The 23,451-nt window shown below is 52.1% G+C and overlaps 2 protein-coding genes across 4 annotated transcripts in view; both read right to left on the bottom strand.

Annotated features, from left to right (window-relative positions):
• LOC108178662 (immunoglobulin lambda-1 light chain) overlaps positions 1-23,451 on the bottom strand; it is a 353,981-nt gene that overhangs the window by 312,819 nt on the left and 17,711 nt on the right. The window contains exons 1-2 of one of the 3 annotated variants that reach the window (XM_070065855.1): positions 14,652-14,719; positions 14,211-14,541 (exon numbers count right to left, since the gene is read on the bottom strand). In XM_070065855.1, the coding sequence (XP_069921956.1) occupies positions 14,211-14,541; positions 14,652-14,697 (377 nt within the window). In that variant the 5' untranslated portion in view covers positions 14,698-14,719. Of the gene's footprint in view, positions 1-4,740; positions 5,048-5,157; positions 5,229-14,210; positions 14,542-14,651; positions 14,720-23,451 lie in introns of those variants that run through there. The other 2 variants (XM_070065858.1, XM_070065859.1) reach the window with 2 other exon arrangements.
• On the bottom strand, positions 18,897-20,785 carry LOC108178652 (probable non-functional immunoglobulin lambda variable 5-48). Its single transcript, XM_070066287.1, has 3 exons — positions 20,709-20,785; positions 20,239-20,598; positions 18,897-19,105 (listed from the first exon to the last, which is right to left on the bottom strand). Exons 1-3 carry the CDS (start codon positions 20,752-20,754, stop codon positions 18,897-18,899), a joined length of 615 nt encoding a protein of 204 aa, XP_069922388.1. The 5' UTR covers positions 20,755-20,785.

Below are 23,451 nucleotides of genomic sequence, written 5' to 3'. Positions count from 1 at the left end.
AGCGGGGGAAACACTCAGGAAACAGAGTCCTGGAGACAGGTCCTCCTGGCTGAGCCCTGACCACGCTCACCCTGGGAGCCTGGTTCCCACTCCTGACTACTGGGAGCTACTCATCTCCCAGGAGACACAGACACCACCCTCCCCCAAGCTCTGTCCAGAGCCTCCCCCAGTCTGCCGCCCTCTGACCTAATCCTGGTGCTCGTGTCCATCACAGTTCACCAGGGCTAGGAAGCCTCCTGGGGGATTTGCCTACTGTGAATCCCATGATTCTTCATTCCTTAAACCATGCTCTGAGTAATAGTTCAAATACCTGCATCTGATAAACATACTTCTTGCTTGAAAATCTCCCTTAGGCCGGCGCCGCGGCTCAATAGGCTAATCCTCCGCCTAGCGGCGCCGGCACACCGGGTTCTAGTCCCGGTTGGGGCGCCGGATTCTGTCCCGGTTGCCCCTCTTCCAGGCCAGCCCTCTGCTGTGGCCCGGGAGTGCAGTGGAGGATGGCCCAGGTGCTTGGGCCCTGCACCCCATGGGAGACCAGGAAAAGCACCTGGCTCCTGGCTCCTGCCATCGGATCAGCGCGGTGCGCCGGCTGCAGCGCGCCGGCCGCGGCGGCCATTGGAGGGTGAACCAACGGCAAAGGAAGACCTTTCTGTCTGTCTCTCTCTCTCACTGTCCACTCTGCCTGTCAAAAAATAAAAAAAATAAAAAAAATAAAAAAAATAAAAAAAAAAAGAAAATCTCCCTTAAATTCTATCTCCAACAATATGAAATAAATCTCTCAAGTATCTCACACAAGGATTCTCTGGGATCAGCCTCTGTTTGTTCCCAGTTCTTGCATTACCTGTCCCTCCTGTGCTGGGACAAAGGCCGAAGCAGATGCTACAGGCAGGAGGATACGGAACCAAGGGTCAGGACATTCCTCTCTAAGTCATTCTGATCTCCCAGTCCCATCACTGTCCATCACAGCTTAGAACCAAACACACACCACTGCCCACCCTGAGAATAGCAAGTGTATATTTTTATCACTTTGCTTTTCAGTGTTGTAAAAACATAGAATACTACATTACCAGTTTTTTTAAACATTACCCAATTTTATTTATTTATTTATTTATTTTTATTTTTATTTTTTGACAGGCAGAGTGGACAGTGAGAGAGAAAGACAGAGAGAAAGGTCTTCCTTTGCCATTGGTTTACCCTCCAATGGCCACTGCGGCTGGCGTGCTGCGGCTCGGGCACCGCGCTGATCCGATGGCAGGAGCCAGGTGCTTCTCCTGGTCTCTCATGGGGTGCAGGGCCCAAGGACTTGGGCCATCCTCCACTGCACTCCTGGGACACAGCAGAGAACTGGCCTGGAAGAGGGGCAACTGGGGCAGAATCCAGCACCCGACCGGGACTAGAACCCGGTGTGCCGGCGCCGCAAGGCGCAGGATTAGCCTAGTGAGCCGCGGCGCTGGCCCTGCATTAGTTTTGAATACTGTAAATGCTGTCCCCAGCTGTACTCAGGCTGTTGTGCAGTGTGTGTAGAACCAGGCACAACCAGCACTCAGCAGTGTGTGTTGTCACAGGAGAATCTGGTTGAAGCTGATGTTGCAGGTGGTGGGAGATTTCGCCAGAGCACTCAGAGTGAGGAGTGAGATGACTGAGCACTCTGCCAGGGAGCAGCAGGTGAGGCTGCCACAGGTATTTTGCAGGTATGGCCAGTCCAATGAAGTCGAGGAGGCACAATCTTGTCATGTTCTTGCACCCCCCCCTCCATGGAGTGATCCCTCAGTCGATGAGCAGGGGGCGACAAGAGTACTTTTTTATTCGACAGGTAGAGTTATAGACAGTGAGTGAGAGAGAGACAGATAGTAAGGTCTTCCTTCTGTTGGTTCACTCCCCAAATGGCCACCATGAACAGAACTGCGCCAATGAAGACAAGAGCCAGATGCCTCCTCCCAGAATCCCATGCGGGTGCTAGGGTCCATGCCCTTGGGCCATCTTCCACTAACTTCCCAGGCCACAGCAGAGAGCTGGACTGGAAGAGGAGCAGCCAGGACTAGAACCAGTGCCCATATGGGATGCTGGGGATGCAGGCGGAGGATTAACCAAGTGAGCCAGGGGGCTGGCCCCGACGAGTACTTTTGTTTGCATCACATCTGCAGATGTACACACTCTGTAGGAACTGGCCCCGGCATGTGGTTCCCAGGGAATCGGGGTGGGGAGACCATGGGGAGCACAATGCATCCTGTTCACTCCTGGGTGGATGAACATAAAACGTATGTGTTTGAGGATCAGGAAAGCAGACAATCTTTCAAGAGCCATTTGGAAATCTTGGTAAGAGAGAAACAAGTTTTTGTCCCACTTCCCCGTTCATCTGGGTCACTGTGCATACCTACCGCTATAATCTGCACCACAATAGTAGTCGGCTTCGTCATCAGCCTGGACGCTGGAGATGATCAAGTAGCGGTCAGCCCCAGAGCTGGAGCCTGAGAAGCGATCAGGGACCCCGGTCCCCTTGGTGTAGCTTCCATCACTCTTAAGCATCATTAGGTACCAAGGGGCCTCCCCTTGCTGCTGCTGATACCATGCAATGGTGTAGGTCTTGTGGGCACTGCTCAGGGTGCAGGTGAGCTTGGCCGAGGATCCCAGGGTGGCAGATGCAGAGGGCGACTGAGTCAGCACAGGCTGGGACAGGGACCCTGAAAGCAAAGACACCATTACCCAGGAGGAAGCAGGGGGTGGGGGCATTGCTCCCAGAGGGTGGAGGAGTTAGGTGACCTGGGGGTCTCGATGTGAGGCCCCTCCTGACCTGTGCACTGAAGGAGGGTGAGGAGGAGGAGGAGCGGGGTGCAGGCCATGGTGCAGACTCCCCAGGGCTCAGCCGAGGCCGATGCTCTGCAGGGCTCTTATCCCCGCCCTGGCCCCAGAGGAGCCTGAGACGTCCTTCATGCAAATCTGCTCCTCTTGGTCTGAGCACCCATGCACCTCTGGGACCCGTGTGCAGCCCCCATGGCTGGGTGTCCTTTGGGGGAGTCCAGGGCCCCTCCTCAGGGGCAGCCCCCACCTGGATTCTCACTTCCGTGTTCTCTTTGTCTCCTCAGTGGGAGCAGCAGGTGGCTCCGCCCACTTGACAGGGCGTCCTTGTGGAACGCGGTATCAGACACCCAGTGCACCCACAATGAACACACACAGGAGCAGACATGATCACAGCTGACCACCGTGCCAGTGGGCCCTGAGCACACCTGCTGGTGGCTGAGGACAGCAGGCTGCCCTCGTCCTCCTGGGCCCCTCACAGCCGAGCCCACAGGGAGCAGGGTGGGGAACGCTGGGAGAATGATCCCCCTCTGGGAGTGGCACCCTGGAGTCACTGGGAAGTGAGGAGCAACCCAGGGAGGGAAGTAGGAGATTCACTGAGGTCAGAGCAGAAGGGAGAGGAGCAGCCAGGGTCACACTGCCTAAGACCTCCCCTCCCCCTTCCTCCCCACCAGCAGCCAATTCTGAGTCCAGGGCCAGGGAGCTGTGAGTTATCAGTGAGGCTGGGGAGGCTGCGAGTGCTGCCTGGGTCCCTGGGGAGGAAGCACCTGCTATGGCTTCTCCCTTGCACCATAGCACTTTTCTCCAGGGAGCTATAAACAGGAACAGATTGAATCTGCTTCAGACACTGCTCACTCCTGGATGGGTCCACAGCGCCCCCTGGTGGCATGAACCACAGAATGGGAATGACTTGGAGAATTCCCCAGAACGTTCAGCAGTGCTTTTTCTGACAGCCAACATGGAGTTTTGTCTAAATTCCAACTCCTCCAGCTCTCAGCAGATGATTGTTTGTGTTTTTATGTTGATATCTGGAATTTGTAAGTCCTCCATTTCCTGGTCTGCTTTGCGATTGAATCGCCCCAGTGTCTGAATTTTACACAGGGCTTAACTGTTTATAATTTCTGTGGGAACTGTTCTTTTCCATGTCACTTTCTAATATTTAACCTTTCCTATCCAAGGTTTCCATTTATAGCATATTGCTTTTCTTCACAACATTTCCATTTGTTTCCAAAACATCTGAAGGCTTTCTTTAAAAGGATTTAGTGACTGCTGTTGGAAGATCTTGGTTACAAATTGAACATCAACCCCATCTCAGCACTGGAGTCCATATTTGCATTTTCTCATTTATCATCCAAGTCCCGTCTTTCCTAGCTCTTGATGAGCCAAGGGGACTTCTCTTCGTACAGTAGAAGTGTGGACACCGTGTGATGTTGTGCTATGTGTGCAGAATGGTTTCTGTGGTGGAGCATGGAGTAGGGATGCTCACTGACTGCATTGCTAAGCGGCACTGTTGGGTTTGCTCCCCACAGGGCTCCACTGCCATCAGGAGCAAGAAAGCACAGGGCTGCATGGGGCGACTTTGCTGCTGTGAGGTGGATATGTATGGTGGAAAGAGAAGGTCATGCCAAGATGGCCGCTCACAATGGAGCCTGCCTGGCAATAGGTAGTAATTTATAGGGCATAACTGCCCCTTGACCAGATTGGCTGCCTCGGCTGTATAAGCTGCTGTACCAACTGAAATTAGCGAGTCTGCAAGCTGCACCGCTTTGGCCTGTTCTCACCCAACTCCCTTGGTCTGTGTGGTGACTCCATGCCTCTTGCCCCCACCACACGATTTCTGAGTGTCCAGGACCTCAGCAGTCTGAGACAATGCGAGCCTCGATCAGAGAACAAAGAAGAGGGTTTTTGTCCCACTTCCTTGTTCAGCTGGGCCACTGTGCATAAACATTACTACCAGTTACACCACAGATGTAGTCAGCTTCGTCCTCAGCCTGGACGCTGGAGATGATCAAGTAGCAGTCAGCCCCAGAGCTGGAGCCCGAGAAGCGATCAGGGACCCCGGTCCCCTTGGTGTAGCTTCCATCACTCTTAAGCTTCATCAGGTACCGAGGGGCCTCCCTTTGCTGCTGCTGATACCATTCAATATAGTAGGTGCTGTGGGCACTGCTCAGGGTGCAGGTGAGCTTGGCCGAGGCTCCCAGGGCAGCAGATGCAGAGGGCGACTGAGTCAGCACAGGCTGGGACAGGGACCCTGAAAGCACAGACACCGTTACCCTGGAGGAAGCACGGGGTGGGGGCATTGCTCCCAGGAGGTGGGGGAACTAACTGACCCGGGGGTCTTCATGTGAGGCCCCTCCTGACCTGTGCTCTGGAGGAGGGTGAGGAGGAGGAGGAGCGGGGTGCAGGCCATGGTGCAGACTCCCCAGGGCTCAGCCGAGGCCAAAGCTCTGCAGGGCTCTTATCCTCGCCCTGGCCCCAGAGGAGACTGGGACATCCTTCATGCAAATCTGCTCCTCTTGCTCTTAGAAACCACATCCCACTGCGACCCGTGTGCAGCCCCCTAGCTGGGGGTCTTTTGCGGCATCCAGGGCCCCTCCTCAGGGGCAGCTCCCATCTTGTCCCTGACTCATGTACTCACTTTGCCTCCTCAATGGGAGCAGCAGGTGGCTCGGCCCACCTGACAGGGCGTCCTCCTGGGAACGCGGGTCTGACACCTAGTGCACCTGCAGTGAACACACACAGGAGCAGACATGATCACAGCTGACCACCGTGCCAGTCAGCCCTGAGCACACCTGCTGGTAGCTGAGGACAGCAGGCTGCCCTCGTCCTCCTGGGCCCCTCACAGTCAAGCCCACAGGGAGTGGGGTCGGGAGCACTGGGAGGATGATTCCCCCCAGGAGTGGCGCCCTGGATTCACTGGGAAGTGAGGAGCAGCCCAGGCAGGGAAGTTGGAGATTCACTGAGGTCCGAGCAGAAGGGAGAGGAGCAGCCAGGGTCACACTTGCTGAGTCCTCCCCTCCCCCTCTGTCCCCACCAGCAGCCAATTCTGGCCACTCCCCAATGAGGCTGGGGAGGCTGTGAGTGCTGCCTGGGTCCCTGGGGAGGAAGCACCTGCTATGGCTTCTCCCTTTTGTCATTTATCTTGTGTCCAGGATGCCATATACAGGAACAATTTGAATTTCCTTCAGACGTTGCTCACTCCTGCATGGATGCACAGCGCCCCCTGGTGACATGAACCACGGAATGGCAATGACCTGGAGAATTCCCCAGAATGTTCAACAGCTCTTTTTCCTTCCAGCAAACATGGAATTTTGTTTCTGTTTCACCTCCTCGAGCTTGAAGCAGAAGATTGTTTGTGTTTTATTGTTGTTATTTGGAATTTTTACGTCCTTTAGTTCCTGGAGTGCTGTGCTATTGAATCTCCCTAGGGTCTGAATTTCATTTTAAGTATCAACTGTGTTTTTAATTTCTATAGGCATTTTTCCTTTTATGTCATTTTTAATATTTGCACTTTCAGGCTTTCCATATTTAACTTTTATTTCTTTACTTTCACATCATTCGCATTGTTTCAAAAATATTTGAATTTTTTAATTGAAAGGACTTAGTGACTGCTATAGAGTAGATCTCTGTCAGACAACTTGAACATGAACATATCTCAGTATTGGAGTCCGTAGTTTGGATTTTCTAAGTTCTCGTCCATGCACCAGCTTCCCTCATCTTGATGAGCCCAGGGGACTTCTCTTCGTACAGTAGAAGTGTGGACACCGTGTGATGTTGTGCTATGTGTGCAGAATGGTTTCTGTGGTGGAGCATGGAGTAGGGATGCTCACTGACGGCACTGTTGGGTTTGCTCCCCACAGGGCTCCACTGCCATCAGGAGCAAGAAAGCCCAGGGCTGCATGGGGCGGCTTTGCTGCTGTGAGGTGGATATGTATGGTGGAAAGAGAAGGTCATGCCAAGATGGCCGCTCACAATGGAGCCTGCCTGGCAACAGGCTGTGATTGGATGGCTTCGGAAACCACGTGACAAAGGAGCCTGCCTGGCTTAGGCAGTAATTTATTAGGGCATAACCTCCCCTTGACCAGATTGCCTACCTTGGCTGTATAAGCTGCTGTACCAACTGAAATTAACGAGTCTGCAGGCTGCTCCCCTTTGGCCTGCTCTCACCCCACTCCCTTGGTCTGTGTGGTGACTCCATGCCTCTTGCCCTACCACACTCCTCCTCTTAGAATGAATCCACAGTAGCATCTGATCCCCAATGTGACTGAGAGAGAGAGACAGCGTGTCGGACTTGGCGAAGTTCCCCCTTGATTTCGGCAAGAAGGCTCTTGGGTGTTTTGTGTGCTGCTCGGTTCTGTGAGGGTGAGCACAGAACCCCCTCCTACACCCTTTTCCTTGTCCTTGTCCTCGGTCGAAGTGACCCCAGGTTAGTCACACACCGCCCAGAAGCGTAACGCCACTTCTCGGCTCCCCTTTTACTTTCGGTTTGCCTGTCAGATCCACATAAGGGACTGATCATCCCAGGATTCAGAACCAAGTCATCTTTCCTCACTCAAAAGAGGTGATGCTCCGGAGACACCGTGTGGGCATATGACCTTGACCTAACGAATCAAGGAAGCCCCCCACTAAGCACAGGACATACTTACGATCAGATACACCACTGTCTGTTTCTCTAATATAGGGAAACCCCTGCATGATGCCATCAGCCACTAAAGTGCTAGGAATCTGTTTAGTTATGGCAGCAGTGCTGTGCATGTCTTTCCTTTGGCTAGAGTTGGCATGGCGTGCCACTCTGAAGTGCTTAAACATGGGAAAGATACCCCCTCTCAGAAACCCATACAGATTACCAAAAATAATGAATCTGTGAGTGATAAGAGCCTGTCACTCCAGGCCTCTGCCTCACAGGCAACAATTGATGACTTAGGGAGAGAGAGCTCTGACAGTGAAAGTGACATGACAGCAGACAACACAGCAATGCCTAGTCAGCCACCCCCCATATACCCGTGGGATGAACTTCGACGACCTTGAGGCAATAACCCATGCGAGGTCATCCCATCTGCACCCAGTGAGGATCCCTACATTTGCGGCAGTCCTCAGGCACCCCAGGCTCTCAGAGCAGCTGCTAGACCCCATGCCACCCTCATGTTTGCCTTTAATCTTGAAGTGGATGCAAAATTCAGGCCATGGATTCCAACGCCCATAAAAGGCTTCTGCTAACCAAGGGCCAAGAATATGCTTGTGTCTTTCCAGACAATGTGGGACAGCCCATTTGGGTACAGCCAGAAACATCAAGTGTGCAACTGACAGCCAACCGGAACCAGCTGAACAAGACTGAGAGTTCACCTTGTTACTCGACACACCTGCTACCGATTGTTAAGCTGATGCCCTATCATCCTGCCCTGAGGAACTGCCCATAGCCGCATAGACACTGTTTTATACCCCACTAGCTCTGGTCAACCAAAGGGCCCACAGCCTGCGTGCGGTCACGCCATTCCTGATTACCATTGTTCCTCATTCCTACCCCCATCTGAGCAAGCACTCCTGTGGTCTCCCGTTTTGAGCACTTGTTAGTCAACGATGGGTAAGATCCCCTGGGGGACAACCTAAGACAGGCACAGCTGTATACAGAGACCACATGGAAATGGAGTTAACAATGGTTTGGCCAAGAATCATGCCTCCCATTGCTCAAAAATAAATGAAAAGGGGGAAATGTGGTGGAATGAGAAGGCCATGCCAAGATGGCCACTGGCAAAGGAGCCTGCCTGGCAACAGGCTGTGGTTGATGACTATAGAAACCACATGGCAAAGGAGACTCCCTGGCAACAGGCTGTGGTTGGTTAGGGCATAAACCACCCCTTGACTGGATTGGCTGCCTCGACTATATAAGCTGCTGTACCAATTGAAATAAATAAGTCTGCGGGCTGCTCACGTCTGGCCTGCTTTAACCCACTCCTGGGGTCTCTGTCCTGACTCCACGCCTCTTGCCCCCACCAAGCTTCTCCTCTCAGAACGAATCCACAGCAACAGATGTGGAATTCACCTCCCTGTGTGGTTAATGTGGCTGCCCTGCAGCAGGTAGGGGACTGGACTAATGAACTGGTGTCTTCTCTTTCCACTCCTCCATAACCGGTACTGTATTAAATGCTTTACTTATCTGAATGAGAGTGTGAAAGATAAAAGACAGACACAGAGAGAGAGAGAGAGTGACAGAAAACGATCTCCATTTGCAGCCTCACTATGCAAAGGTCCCCAGCACTCAGAGCTGGCCAAGGCCAAAGCCAGGAGCCCAGAACTCAACACCAGTCTACCCCATAGGAGGAAGGCCCTGAGTACAGGGATTGTAATCTGTTGGTGTCTCCGTGGTGCATATTAGCAGGAATCAGGATCCTAAGCTGAGTCATGTACTGGAGTACAAGGCTGCACTATGGGATTGTCACCCAAGTTCAAGTCCACCACTCTATGCTCTCCCACCCTTCCCCACCCAGCACTGCTTTATCCCAGGACAGACTCGGGCTCAGCTCCTCCCCAGGCCCAACAGACACCATGGACACTCCTGCAGGGCAGCCTCGCTCAGCTTCTCCTCCTGACCCAGCCTCATTGCTGAGGGCTGGAGGCTGCAGCTCAGATCCCCACGGGGCACAGCAGTGACAGGCGAGGGGAAGGAATTGGGGCTGTCACTGTCCCCGACTGCACTCTGTGCTCAGGCTGCTGATGCCTGGTGAGGACGGGGCTCAGGTGTACACTGGACCCCACTGACATGAAACCACTGGGCACTGGGCCACTCCTGCTTCTGCTGGGCAGGGGATGGAAGATGATCCTGTACTCCACACAGCAGAGTCTTCTGGAGGGGCAGAGTAGGTGGACACTGTGCATTCTGGGCTGCTGTTGACAGTGTCCTGTCCATGCCCCTCAGCTCATGAATGACTCCAAAGGCGAGTTGTGGGTTTCACTTGTTTTTCCATTCAAATGTACAACCTCTATGGAAGCAAATTCAACTGTAACCTCTAATGTTTGAGAGATAAGTTGTTGAGTGCATTGTGGTTTAAAAAAATAGATTCCATGGCTGAAGGCCCACCTGGGAGCTCTTGGCAAAGAGAGATTCTGAGGCTGAATCCAATCCATGACCTGTGGGGGTGGAGCTGGCCCAAACCCCGCCCCCTTTTGGAATCCCTGCCAGGTGTCCCTGCTGCAGGGTCTCTGGGCGAGATGAGGGATGAGAAGAAGAAAAAAGAAATTTTCAGATGATGACAAAGAGAGAGAAGCCCCTAACGTGCGGTGCAGACATTCAGTGGATGGATGAACAGGTCTGGTTCAGAATCAGTTTTGAGTGAAACAAAGAGATGTATTTATCATCATGGATCTGAGCAATGCTAAACTGAATCAGAGTGATATTCCACTACACAAACACACGAAGCGTCAGAATGAATGAAGCGACAAGATCCACTCTTCAGGAAGCGAACTGCAGGGCTGACTTTATGGTGACTCCTCTATTTCACTTTCCATTTTCTGAAAAATGTATTGCATGTCATTTTCCATCTTCTCCTGCATGGATAAAGTTCCTCCTGCAAGGAAACAATTTCTCTTATTGCCCCTTGCACCCAAATCAGGCACAGAAGACAGTGAGAATTTGGAAAGCAGAAGAGGCTTGAAGGAGTTGCCTCCATAAGCACACCTGTTCCTGAGCTCTGTCTCCATTGTTGCAGGGGTTCTTCCTACCCTGTTGGTAGTATTCTAGTGTCTTATGTCAGAGCATCCTTAGGCTGTTCTAGATGAGGCCATGGAAATGGATCTGGAGGAAGCAGCAGTGAAGGTCACCCTGAGCCTCATCTGGACGTGGGAGCACCTGGAAAACTCATCTGATGCCCACGGACTAACAGTGTGGTCGCCCACGTGAGCCAGGATCTGTTACATGACTTCACTATCATGACTGCTGTGTGCCCTCTGTGGGTGTCTGGCTCTGAGTCTTCCCAGAAACCTCTGGACAGCAATTATGAGCCTTCTTGCACTCTCCTTGCAATGTACAAATAGCAAAGAAAGAAAGAAAGAGAGAGAGAAAGAGAGAAAGAGAGAAAGAGAGAGAGAGAGAGAGAGAGAGAAAGAGAGAGAGAAAGAAAGAGAGAAAGAGAGAAAGAGAGAGAGAAAGAGAGAAAGAGAGAAAGAAAGAAAGAAAGGAAGAAAGAAAGAAAGAAAGAAAGAAAGAAAACATGATGATTTCTGAGTGTTCAGGACCTCAGCAGTCAGAGACCATGCGACAGCCTTGATCAGAGAACAAAGAAGGGGGTTTTTGTCCCACTTCCTCGTTCAGCTGGGTCACTGTGTGTACACATTGCTAACAGGTACACCACAGATGTAGTCCGCTTCGTCCTCAGCCTGGATGCTGGAGATGATCAAGCAGTGGTCAGCCCCAGAGCAGGAGCCCGAGAAACGATCAGGGACCCCGTCCCCTTGGTGTAGCTTCCATCACTCTTTTTTTTTTTCTTTCTTTCTTTTTTTTTTTTGACAGGCGGAGTGGACAGTGAGAGAGAGAGAGACAGAGAGAAAGGTCTTCCTTTGCTGTTGGTTCACCCTCCAATGGCCGCCACGGCCGGCGCAATGCGGCCAGTGCACAGCGCTGATGCGATGGCAGGAGCCAGGTACTTATCCTGGTCTCCCATGGGGTGCAGGTCCCAAGTACTTGGGCCATCCTCCACCGCACTCCCTGGCCACAGCAGAGAGCTGGCCTGGAAAAGGGGCAACCGGGACAGAATCCGGCGCCCCGACCAGGAGTAGAACCCGGTGTGCCGGCGCCGCAAGGCGGAGGATTAGCCTAGGGAGCCGTGGCGCCGGCCGCTTCCATCACTCTTAAGCCACATCAGGTACCGAGGGGACTCCCCTGACTGCCGCTGATGCCATTCAATATAGTAGGTCTTGTGGACACTGTTCAGGGTGCAGGTGAGCTTGGCCGAGGCTCCCAGGGTAGCAGACGCAGAGGGCGACTGAGTCAGCACAGGCTGGGACAGGGACCCTGAAAGCACAGACACCATTACCCTGAGGAAGCACGGGGTGGGGGCATTGCTCCCAGGAGGTGGGGGAGTTAGGTGACCCGGGGGTCTTGATGTGAGGCCCCTCCTGACCTGTGCACTGAGAGTGAGGAAGAGGAGGAGCAGGGTGCAGACCATGGTGCAGACTCCCCAGGGCTCAGCCAAGGCCAAAGCTCTGCAGGGCTCTTATCCCCGCCCTGGCCCTGAGGAGCCTGAGACGTCCTTCATGCAAATCTGCTCCTCTTGCTCTGAGCACCCATGCCCCATTTTGACACCATGTGCAGCCCCCATGGCTGGGTGTCCTTTGGGGGAGTCCCGGGCCACTACTCAGGGTAGCCCCCACCTCATCCCTGGCTCCGTGTTCTCTTTGCCTCCTCAGTGGGAGCAGCATGTGGCTCCACCCACTTGACAGGGCATCCTCATGGAACACAGTCTCAGACACCCACCGCACCCGCAGTGAATACACACAGGAGGAGACATGATCATAGCCAGCCACTGTGCCAGTCGGCCCTGAGCACACCTGCTGGTGGCTGAGGATGCCAGGCTGCCTTGTAATCCTAAGCCCCTCACAGCTGAGCCCACAGGGAACAGGGTTGGGAGCGCTGGAAGAATGACCCCCCTTGGGAGGGGCGCCCTGGATTCACTGGGAGTGAGGAGCAACCCAGGAACAGGAAGTAGGAGATTCAGTGAGGTCAGAGTAGAGGGAGAGGAGCAGCCAGGGTCACACTGCCTAAGACCTCCCCTCCCCCTCCGTCACCACCTGCAGCCAATTCTCAGTCCACAGCCAGGGAGCTGTGAGTTATCAGTGAGGCTGGAGAGGCTGGGAGTGCTGCCTGGATCTCTGGGGAGGAAGCACCTGCTATGGCTTCTCCCTGTTGTCATTTAGCTTATGTCCAGGACCCTATAACGAGCAACAGTTTTTTTTTAATTTTTTAAAGAAAACTTTTATTGAATAAGTCTAAATTTCAAAAAACAACTTTTGGATTATAGCGGTTCTTTCCTCCATAACCACCCTCCCACCCACAAATCATCCCATCTACTCCCTCTCCCATCCCAATCTTCATTAAGATTTATTTTTAATTATCTTTCTATACAGAAGATCAACCTGATACTAAATAAAGATTCAACATTTTGCACCCACACAGACACACAAAGTATAAAGTACCATGTGAAGACTAGTTTTACCATTAATTCTCATAGCACAACACATTAAGGACAGAGGTCCTACTTGGGGAGCAAGTGCACAGTGACTTCTGTTGTTGATTTAACAATTGACACTCTTATTTATGACGTCAGTAATCACCCGAGGCTCTTGTCATGAGCTGCCAAGGCTATGGAAGACTCTTGAGTCCATAAACTCGGATCTTATTTAGCCAAGGCCATAATCAGAGTGGAAGTTCTCTCCTCCTCTCAGAGAAAGGTACCTCCTTCTTTGATGGCCCCTTCTTTCTACCATAATCTGGCTCACAGAGATCTTTCATTGAGGTCATTTTTGCCACAGTGTCTTGGCTTCCCATGCCTGAAATGCTCTCATGGGCTTTTTAGCCAGATCCAAATGCCTTAAGGGCTGATTCTAAGGCCAGAATCCAGCACCAGTTTGAATCTGCATCAAACACTGTCACTGCTGCATGGATCCACAGCGCCCCCTGGTGAATGAACCACAGAATGGGAATGACCTGGAGAATTCCCCCAGAATGTTCAGCAGCTCTTTTTCCCTTTGAACAAACATGGAATTTTGTTTTCCGTTCCACCTCCTCCAGCTCAGACAGAGATAGATTGTGTTTTGCTGTTGCTATCTCAAATTTGTGCGACCTTCACTTCCTGCCCTGCTGTGTCATTGAATCTCCACATGTCTGAATTTCATTTTAAGTATTAACTTTGTTTTTATTTCTATGAGAATTTTTCTTTTTTATGTCACTTTCAAAAAATGCACTTTCATAATTTACACCTGGTTTCCATGTATGCCTTATATGTTGTACTTGCACATCTTTTCCATTTGTTTCTATAGCATTAGACGTTCACTATTAAAAGGACTTAGTGACAGCTCTTGGGGGGTCTCTGTCACACAACTTGAACATGAACATCGTCTCAGCACTGGAGTCCGAGGTTTGCATTTTCATATCTCATCCGTGTCCCAGCTTATTGCAGAATGCACAGGGCTGTGCCCTGGGCTCTGAGACCTCCTCTGTCTCTGCCTTCCCCAGATGCCCTAGGTGGCTCAGGTTCAGGCTGCACCTGTGTGTGTCACTGGCCCCTGGTCCTGGGCACAGCTTGCTGCACTGAACTTGCACTCAAAGGTCTCCACAGATATTCACCACTAAAGATGCTCAGAGCCCATGACTGAGGAACCGGGGTTTTTGTCTCACTTCCTCATCGTCTGAAGCACTGTGTGCATGGAGGCTGCTCTCACTACCATGAGCTGTAGCACAGTAATAGTCGGCCTCGTCCTCGGGCTGCAGCCCAGAGATGCTCAGGACAAACGAATTCTCTGAGGTGTCTTTTGATCCAGAGAAGCGGGTGGGGACCCCAGAGCCCTGGTGTTTCTCTTCATCTGTGCGGTAGGTCAGGAGATACCTGGAAGGCCCCCCTGGCACTTGCTGGAGCCAAAGTACACCAAAGCTGCCAACACTGTAGCCAGTGCTCAGGGTGCAGGTGAGTCTGGCCGTTGTGTCCAGAGACGCAGACAGGGAGGGCGGCTGAGTCAGCACAGGCTGGGAGAGGGAACCTGCAGACACAGACACACGGGGAGGGGGCAGAGGTCAGGCTCACGTCCCTCAGGGCTCTGAGCAAGGGGTCTGAGCCAGGCTGGGACCTGGTCCCCAGGGCCGTCCCTACCTGTGCAGTGAGAGAGGAGCAGCAGGAGCAGAGGAGCCCAGGCCATGGTGGTCACAGCCCCTGACGCCCACAGTGGGCTGCTCTGCCCCAGGCCTCCTTTTCTTCCCCAGTCTGTGCCAGAGGAGGGGCTGCACATGCAAATGAGGCCCCGCCCAGTGCCTGCCCCGCCCCTCCCTGAGGCCTGGTGCCTGGCTCTGCTCCTATTGCAGGCAGAGTAAAGTCAACATTTCCTTCATTCCCTGGGGGCCTTGAGAGGAAGCACCTGTGACATAAGACAAAGGACCTTTGCCCAGGGACTCTGCCAGGCCTGAGGGGACACAGATGCTGAGGCCCCATCAGTGAGGACGTTGCCCAACCCCCAAATCAGGGCACCTTTGTGTGAATGGTGGTGAAGGAAGGAGCAGCTGTGTAGGAATCCGAAGTTTGTCCCACAGCGCCCCCTGGTGGCAGAAAGGCACAAAAGTTCCCATGGTCAGGAAGTCCTAGAGCCAGCTGGTTTTTGCAGCTCTGCACTTTCTGTCTCCATTCTCAGGAACCCATGAGATCCCTGAGGGTGGGTATACTGACCTGGATGGAGTTTTCTTTCAATCCCTTTCTGACCCCTCTGTGAATTTCCTCCTGGATTTCTTGGTGGATCCTTTGTGCGTGGGGACCTCTGTGGTCACCAGAAATGTCACCAGAGAAAAGGCTGTGGAACCGTTGGGTTCTTGTCTTCATGCAAGAAAGAATTCTACCATGAGACAGAGAGTGAAGTGATAAGGTTTTATTGGGGATAGGGTGTATTTCAGAATGGACGGGACAGACAGAGAGCGCCCAGTCACTCAGGCTGGGGGAGAGCGAGGTTATATGGAGAGAATTCACCTGGGCAGGCCAGGCGGGTGGCTCAGCAGAGAGCAGAGAGCTGAGCACACAGTCTGTTTAATTCCTGGTTTTGAAGGGAGTCTGTGTACCCACCTCCCCTTCTCTAGGACAAAGGATGGAGAGGCCTGGAGGAAGGGTTTGTTGGGTGAAAATTAGCAAATTCCTCCCCAGATTTGCTGGCACTGGGCAGAGTAGAGGGGTTTCCCTTAGGGTGTCCGTGAAGGTTTTACTGCCCCCCTGTATTCAGGTCAGGGAACCCATTTGGACCTGAAGAGAGAATTCTCCTAAGAGCTTTCCCTGTGGGCAGGACTGGGAACACCTGGACTCTTACCGGGGTGTGAGCAGGATTTTGCAGTGCAAGATGCTGGGTTTCTGGATATTCCACATAGATGCTGCTGTTCGGGTCCATCTCACACACACAGATGCTAGATTCCTGACTTCCTGCTTAATACAGCCTAGTGGTCTGCTTCCCATTGGCTGAATCCATGCTCCTCTTTTGTTCTCAGTGCTAGCAACAGATTTATGATTCAAAATCTGCTCCTCAGTCATTCAGAATCCCAGACTCACAATGTGCAATAGAAGGGATCACTATCTGGCTTTAGTTCTGTGTGGGAACTGGGATCCCAATTTATTTGAATTCACACGTTCAGTGACCTGGGCTGTTGGTTTTCCCCTGAGCCGGGCAGTGTCTGGGCTCTGTGGATGCAGCAGGAACAACCACAGGAGAGAAGCTCCCTGCTCTCAAGGAGCTTGGAGCACAGCGGGGGAAACACTCAGGAAACAGAGTCCTGGAGACAGGTCCTCCTGGCTGAGCCCTGACCACGCTCACCGTGGGGCCTGGTTCCCACTCCTGACTACTGCCATTTGGGGAGTGAACCAACAGAAGGAAGAGCCCCTGCCTGAGCTCTGGTGCTGGGCTCTGCTCCCACTGCAGACTGAGGGGGATGAGAGTTTGTTATCATCCTTGGTGACGCCTTGGGGGAGACGAAGCACCTGTGAGACAAGACAACGGTCCTTGCTCAGGGGACTCTGTCACGTCACAGAGGGCACAGGGGCTGCATCCCCATCAGTGAGCACAGGGTCCACACAGCAGACTCACAGCGCCCCCTGCTGGTGGTGATGCATACACTTCCCCATGACCCAGAGACCTGAGGACAACAGAAATTCTGCAGCTCCCCAGTCACTGTGTCCATTCACTCACCCACGGCCTGATGTAGAAGCTGGGACCTGATAATCCATGTGGTCAAAACCCTTTGATTAAATAAAGTACTCAGTTCCATGGTGGAAGACTGTTGAGTCTCTGATCCAATGAACTTGAAAACAAATTTGGGGAGAATGTACACAACTGGGTCCCCTGGCAAATGTGGGAAAATGGAGTTGATGTAGACTGGAAGCTGTGGTGTGTGCACCTGCTGCACATCACTGCTGTCCCCCTAGAGATCTTACACAAACTCTGCCCTGAGAGCCGGTGTTTCTATTCTGGAGAGCGAGGTGGCAGGAATGAGGTAGATGGAAGGGAAACTCTGCAGCCCACTGGCAATGGGACATGCTGTCCTCCTGTGGGCCTGGGATGAGGTACAGAACTAAAATGGGCTCGTGCGGGCCTTCATGGCCCATGGGGTACAGAAAGTCATTGAAACTGATGTATGATGGGAAAATTTTCATTCATTTACCGAGGAAACTATGCCAGCATCTGTATAAAAGGTATTGTAAAGTCCTCCACAAGGGCTAGGGAGCATTGTTTTAAACACCACTTGGATGCCCATAACCCATTGAATTGGCTGGGGTAGAGTCCTGGCTCCCCCTTCTGTTCCAGCTTCCTGCTCTCTGCACACAGCAAGGCAGAGGATGATGGCTCCTGGGGCACTTGGTTCCTGGCCAGTCATGCAGGAGCTCCAGATGGAGTTTCTGGTCCCCATCTTCAGCATGGCCCAGCCCTGGTAATGTGGGCATTTGGGAAAAGAATCAGTGGGTGGAAAAACCCTCAGTCATCTTCTCTGTCACGTTGCCTTTTAAGTAAGTAAATAAAATTTTAAAAGACATCACGGCAGGCTACATTGTGGTCCAGAGGGTTAAACCACTGTGTGTGAGGGCTGCCAGAGTAGTACAGCAGGTTAAGCCACCGTCTGTGACGACAACATTCCAAAGGGTGCGGGTTCGAGTACTGACTGTAGCAATTCCAATCCAGCTTCCTGCCCATGTGCCTGGGAAGTGGCAGAAGATGTCCCAGCAATTTATGCCCCTGCTTTGCTTCCCATGTAGGAGACACGGATGGAGTCTGGGCTCCTGCAGTTGTTGTGGCCATTTGGGGATTGAACCAGCACATGGAAGATATTCTATGTCTCTCTCTGATTTCCCTCTCTCTCACTCTTTCAATTAAATAGATAAATAAATCTAACAAATACCAAAGACATTGACTCTCCCCTGCTTGGTGACACATGACAAAGGTATATGAACCCAGAGGGAACCAACACCTCAAAGCAATGATCTGTCCTCTCCGCTATGATGTTAGTAAGGAGGACTCTGAGCTGCTCTGATTCTAAATTTCTAGATGCAGGTTCCCTGTGATGAGTCTCACAAACCTGTGAGTTCCTCCAGCAAATTCCCAGAAAGTATTGCACTCGATAAACAGTGACTGATGGACCTGGATCTACAGAGAGATTCAGTGATCCCTGTGACACATCATGAGACGTCAGGGCAGGTGCAGGGCAGAACCCAAAAGCAGACAGAAAAGGGGAAGAGGGCAGAGTGAGGCTCTGAGGACCTGGCTGAGCAGCCTCCCAGGGCCAGAACGGGGACCGTCTGCATCCACCAGTCCCAGCGAAATAGAAAATGAAAGACATGGAAAATGAAGGCTTCCTTAGCAGTTACACCAGCCAGCAGTGTGTGTGTCCCAGATGAGAGATTCTGCAGTCACAGCCACATCCCCAGGGGTGGCCACCACATACGTGTTTGGTAGTAACGCAGGCTCCATCATGTTAACCCAGGCCCTTATTTTTAATCATCCTCAAGAGCACACACAGTGCTCACTCACAGCTCAGCCCTGTCCTTGTGTGTAGCAGCGAGACAGGGCTCTGTGCAGTCACCCTGTGCTGGGGAGGCCCGGGGAGCCCAGGGGAAGACAGAGCTGCCACCTCCCTGAAGGTCTCCAGGAGAGCCTCTCTCTCCCATATCCCTAGGACAGCCTGGGGCCTCTCACAAACCCACAGGACCTGATCCTCATACTAGGGTCTCTTTCTTGGAAGAAACAGAGAAATAGTGGAAATAGAGAAAAACCCCTCAAAAATCAACATTGTCAATCCCAGGCATCCATTCCAGAGTGATTTGCACACAGAGTGGTGTTGGGAGAGTGGAGCGCAGAGGCTTGGGGCCACTTCTGACTCCTCATTCTCCTCCTTCCTGTTGCACTGGGAGGCGATATTTCCCCTTCTGAAGCTTGAGGCCTGCAGCTCTCATATCCCACCCTGGACACGTGGACACACACTCTCCTGCAGTGTAGGAGCCAGCAGTGATGAGTTTGGGGACACTGCCTCCAGGGAGGCCCTGGGCTGTGCAGGTCTCTCCAGCAGCTCTGAGTCTGCACCAGCTGAGCTCTGGAGAGAAGAGAATGGGGAGCAGGTGAGAGGAGGAGGGGGCTGTGGGGATGCACCTGTGAGTGCTGCTCCCTGCCACCCCCTAGAGGAGGCTCAAAGGCCCACCTCTCCTGAGTTTCCTCCTCTCCTGGGGAGAGCCGGGCCCTTCTTGCAAACCTGCTCCTCTGCACTTGGCTGTGTGAGCTCTTTCTCACCTAATTGTGGACCTGCCCCTGAGAGCTGGTGCTGGGAGGAGGCCCCCAGCGAATCCTGTGATGGGCAAGCCCAGGGGCTCTAGGAGGACAGCAGCTGGGACAGTGAGCCCTGGACAGAGCCCCTGGCCAGGATCATCATGGGGCCCTCCCTGGACTCTCAGGGGACAGTGCCAAGTCCCATGCTCTTCCAGGGCTGAGGTCCTGCCACATGTCTCTGTCCACCCAACTGCCATGGGACCTGCAGTTAGGGGTCTCAGTGGGTGCTATGTAGGCTGTACCTATCGGACTACAGCTTTGCGTATGAAAATATTTGTAAAATTCAATTTCCATTATGACTGTCATCCACAGGAAGGAGGTGTGAGTCCAGTGGTGCCCTGTGTGCTCATGCACCTGTGAGATCAGCCCAGGAACTGCAGGTGTGATGTCACCCACGCATGTTCTGCACAAAGCTTTTTGGAGTGAAGGTAAGGTGGGGACAGAGCCTTCTTTAGTTGTTTGGAGAAACAGGATACAGCCTACTTAATCCAGACAACATCCATTCGTAAACCAGAAGTTTTTCTCTTCTCTTCATGAAAGGTGCTCAACTAACATTCCCTTTCTGCTTGTATGACGTCATCATGTCCTCTGTTCACAATTCGGAAATCAGAGTCCCTCCTCCCTGCAGGCCTTAATGCTGCAGCGCACCCTGCTGGCCACATAGGTGCACGAGACCTGATATTCCCAATGCACTGATCACGTGGGTCTCTTTCCTGACAAAGGTCCACACTGTGATGACTTTCCCTGTGTGCCTCACAGTAGGTATAACCTGGGTGTGTCCCTTTCCACCTGCCTGAGCAGAGCCTGCTCTACAGAGAAGTGTGTCCTCAGGGGTCTCCACAGACTCTGATCTCTGTAAAGAGCCCCAGAGCCGAGGTCTGTGGTGCAGGGTTTCTGTCTCACTTCCTCGTCGTCTGCAGCACTGTGAGGAAGTAGCGCTGCCCTCGCTACTGTGAGCTGTAGCACAGTAATAGTCGGCCTCGTCCTCGGGCTGCAGCCCAGAGATGCTCAGGACAAACGAATTCTCTGATGTGTCCTTGGATCCAGAGAAGCGGCTGGGGACCCCGGAGCCCTGGTGTTTCATATCATCTGTGTGGTAGGCTAGCAGATACCTGGGAGGCCTCCCTGGCACCTGCTGGAGCCAAAGTACACCAAAGCTGCCAACACTGTAGCCAGTGCTCAGGGTGCAGGTGAGTCTGGCTGTTGTGTCCAGAGACGCAGACAGGGAGGGCGGCTGAGTCAGCACAGGCTGGGAGAGGGAACCTGCAGACACAGACACACGGGGAGGGGGCAGAGGTCAGGCTCACGTCCCTCAGGGCTCTGAGCAAGGGGTCTGAGCCAGGCTGGGACCTGGTCCCCAGGGCCATCCCTACCTGTGCAGTAGGAGAGGAGCAGCAGGAGCAGAGGAGCCCAGGCCATGGTGGTCACAGCCCCTGATGCCCACAGTGGGCTGTGCTGCCCCAGGCCTCCTTTTCTTCCCCAGCCTGTGCCAGAGGAGGGCTGCACATGCAAGTGAGGCCCCGCCCAGTGCCTGCCCCGCCCCTCCCTGAGCCCTGGTGCTGGGGCTCAGCTCCCACTGCTGACTGAGGAGGATGAGGGTTTGTTGCCCTCCCTGGGGATGCCTTGAGGGAGAGGAAGCACCTGTGAGACAGCACAAAGGTTCTTGCTCAGGACACTCTACCAAGTTTCAAGGGAACAGCTGCTGCATCCCCAGGAGTGAGCAAAGGTAACACAGGACAGTCTCACAGCGCCCCCTACTGGTGACAGTGCATACACTTCCCCATGACCCAGAGACCTGAGGACCACAGATACTCTGCAGCTCACCAGTCACTGTGCCCATTCACACACTCACAGCCTGATTGTAGAAGCTGGGACCTGATAATCTGTGTAGCTACTGTGCTTCTAACTCCCTGTATCTGACCTACACATAGGGCACAAAGTAAGTTGTCAGCAGGTATTTAATTATTTATTGCAAAGTGCAATGGAAGGAGGGAGAGAGAGTAGTGAGAGGGAGAGCAAGGGAGAAGAGAGAGAGAGAGAGAGAGAGAGAGAGAGAGAGAGAGAGAGAGATCCTCTGATCTGTGGTTCACTCCAAATATCCAAAACAGGGCTGAGCCAGGCTGAAGCCAGGAGCCCACAGCTACACTCAGGGCTTCAACATGAGTGACAGGAACCCAAGTGTTTGGGCAGCACCTGCGGCCCCCAGGCCATGTGCAGGAAGCTGGGTCAGGGGCAGAGCAGGACTTGATCCCAGGCCCCCTGGTTGAGATGCTGGAATTCCATATGTGTACCATTTTCAAAGATCTATTTATTTATTTGAAAGTTTGAGTTAGGGAGAAAGAGGGAGGGAGGGAGGAAGGGGGAGAGAGATGGATCTTCCATTCACCAGTTAATTCTGCAAGTGACTGCAAAAGCCAAGGCTGAGCCACTGTATGTCCGGTATCTGATAACAGAAGAAAACTGAAGATTTGGGTTGAGTTGAAGGTGTCGATGTTTTGAAAAGACGGAAATCCTCATGTGAGAGCATGAAGCATCAGTGTTGGACCTATGGGGGTCACTGACCACTGTGCTTTCTGGGTACTGACAGTGGCATAGCATTAGACACACAAAACACTGCCTTTTGTACTTAGTGTCTTGGGGGTACCAGGTTCTTGGGGGTGGACCCAGTGGGCTCCAGGGACAGCTGTATGATGTAGTGAGAGAGCAGGTGGGTGCAGACAGCTGCTCAACCTCAGAGCTGGCTATGGAGGGCTTGGATCAACAGTGTCTCGACCTTCATGGACAAAAGATCTATGAAAATGTTCACAACTGGTGATGTGCCCATTCCTCATAACATGACCTACTGTCTGATGAGTATATACCTACTGTTGTCCAAAACCTACATTAATTACTTGACAATAGCTGTTTGAGAGACCAAGTAACTTTACCAGTACATTTCCAAGATTGAAAAATCATATAGGAATTGTCCATTTCTGCTAGAATAAGACAAGTGCCCAATACTTTCTTAGAAGGCAGTAGAGGAATATATAGGAATACAAGGCTGACCACAGGCAACATGGCATGAGAACACTCAGAATAACAACGTTCAGAGTCCTCCTTCCTGACAGCATTGCTTCACGGGCACAGCATGGATCCTGTGTTCAGAAACACCCAGAGTTATATCAAGTCCCATGGACGGCTGAAGGCTGGACTCAGACTCTTGGCTAAGTCTTCTGGAATTCTTTTTTTTTTAACTTTTATTTAATGAATATAAATTTCCAAAGTACGGCTTATGGATTACAATGGCTTCCCCCCATAACGTCCCTCCCACCCGCAACCCTCCCCGTTCCCACTCCCTCTCCCCTTCCATTCACATCAAGAGTCATTTTCGATTCTCTTAATATACAGAAGATCAGCTTAGTATACATTAAGTAAAGATTTCAACAGTTTGCTCCCACACAGAAACATAAAGTGAAAAATAATAGATGATTTTTTAAATGATGATGAAATCAGATCAGACCTATTATCATGTTTAATCCCAGTGAGAGTCAAGTTGGGAATTGATAATTTCTTTTTTTTTTTTTGGAAGATCAGTTTAGTATACATTAAGTAAAGATTTCAACAGTTTGCACCCCCATAGAAACACAAAGTGAAATATACTGTTTGAGTACTTGTTATAGCATTAAGTCTCAATGTACAGCACATTAAGGACAGAGATCCTACATGAGGAGTAAGTGCACAGTGACTCCTGTTGTTGACTTTACAAATTGACACTCCTGTTTATGGCATCAGTAATCTCCCTATGCACCAGTCATGAGTTTCCAAGACTATGGAAGCCCCTTGAGTTCTCCGACTCTTATCTTGTTTAGACAAGGTCATAGTCAAAGTGGAGGTTCTCTCCTCCCTTCAGAGAAAGGTACCTCCTTCTTTGAAGATCTGTTCTTTCCACTGGGATCTCACTCACAGAGATCTTTCATTGAGGTGGTGGTGGTGGTGGTTGTTTTTTTTTTGTTTTGTTTTTGTTTTTGTTTTGTTTTTTGCCGGAGTGTCTTGGCTTTCCATGCCTGAAATACTCTCATGGGCTTTTCAGCCAGATCCGAGTGCCTTTAGGGCTGATTCTGAGGCCAGAGTGCTGTT

This window comes from Oryctolagus cuniculus, chromosome 21, assembly GCF_964237555.1.
Source record: "Oryctolagus cuniculus chromosome 21, mOryCun1.1, whole genome shotgun sequence".
Taxonomy (NCBI): domain Eukaryota; kingdom Metazoa; phylum Chordata; class Mammalia; order Lagomorpha; family Leporidae; genus Oryctolagus; species Oryctolagus cuniculus.
This window is presented reverse-complemented; position numbering and strand designations above follow the sequence as displayed.

What these genes read in the sequence shown, in the direction of transcription:
- LOC108178652 (XM_070066287.1), bottom strand. Translation starts at nt 20,754, where the DNA reads ATGGCCTGGGCTCCTCTGCTCCTGCTGCTCCTCTCCTACTGCACAG. An exon ending in GCTCCTCTCCTACTGCACAG is followed by an intron (nt 20,599 to 20,708) that starts GTAGGGATGGCC and finishes CTGTGTCTGCAG; the next exon opens with GTTCCCTCTCCCAGCCTGTG. An exon ending in GTGCTGCAGACGACGAGGAA is followed by an intron (nt 19,106 to 20,238) that starts GTGAGACAGAAA and finishes TCTTCTCTCCAG; the next exon opens with AGCTCAGCTGGTGCAGACTC.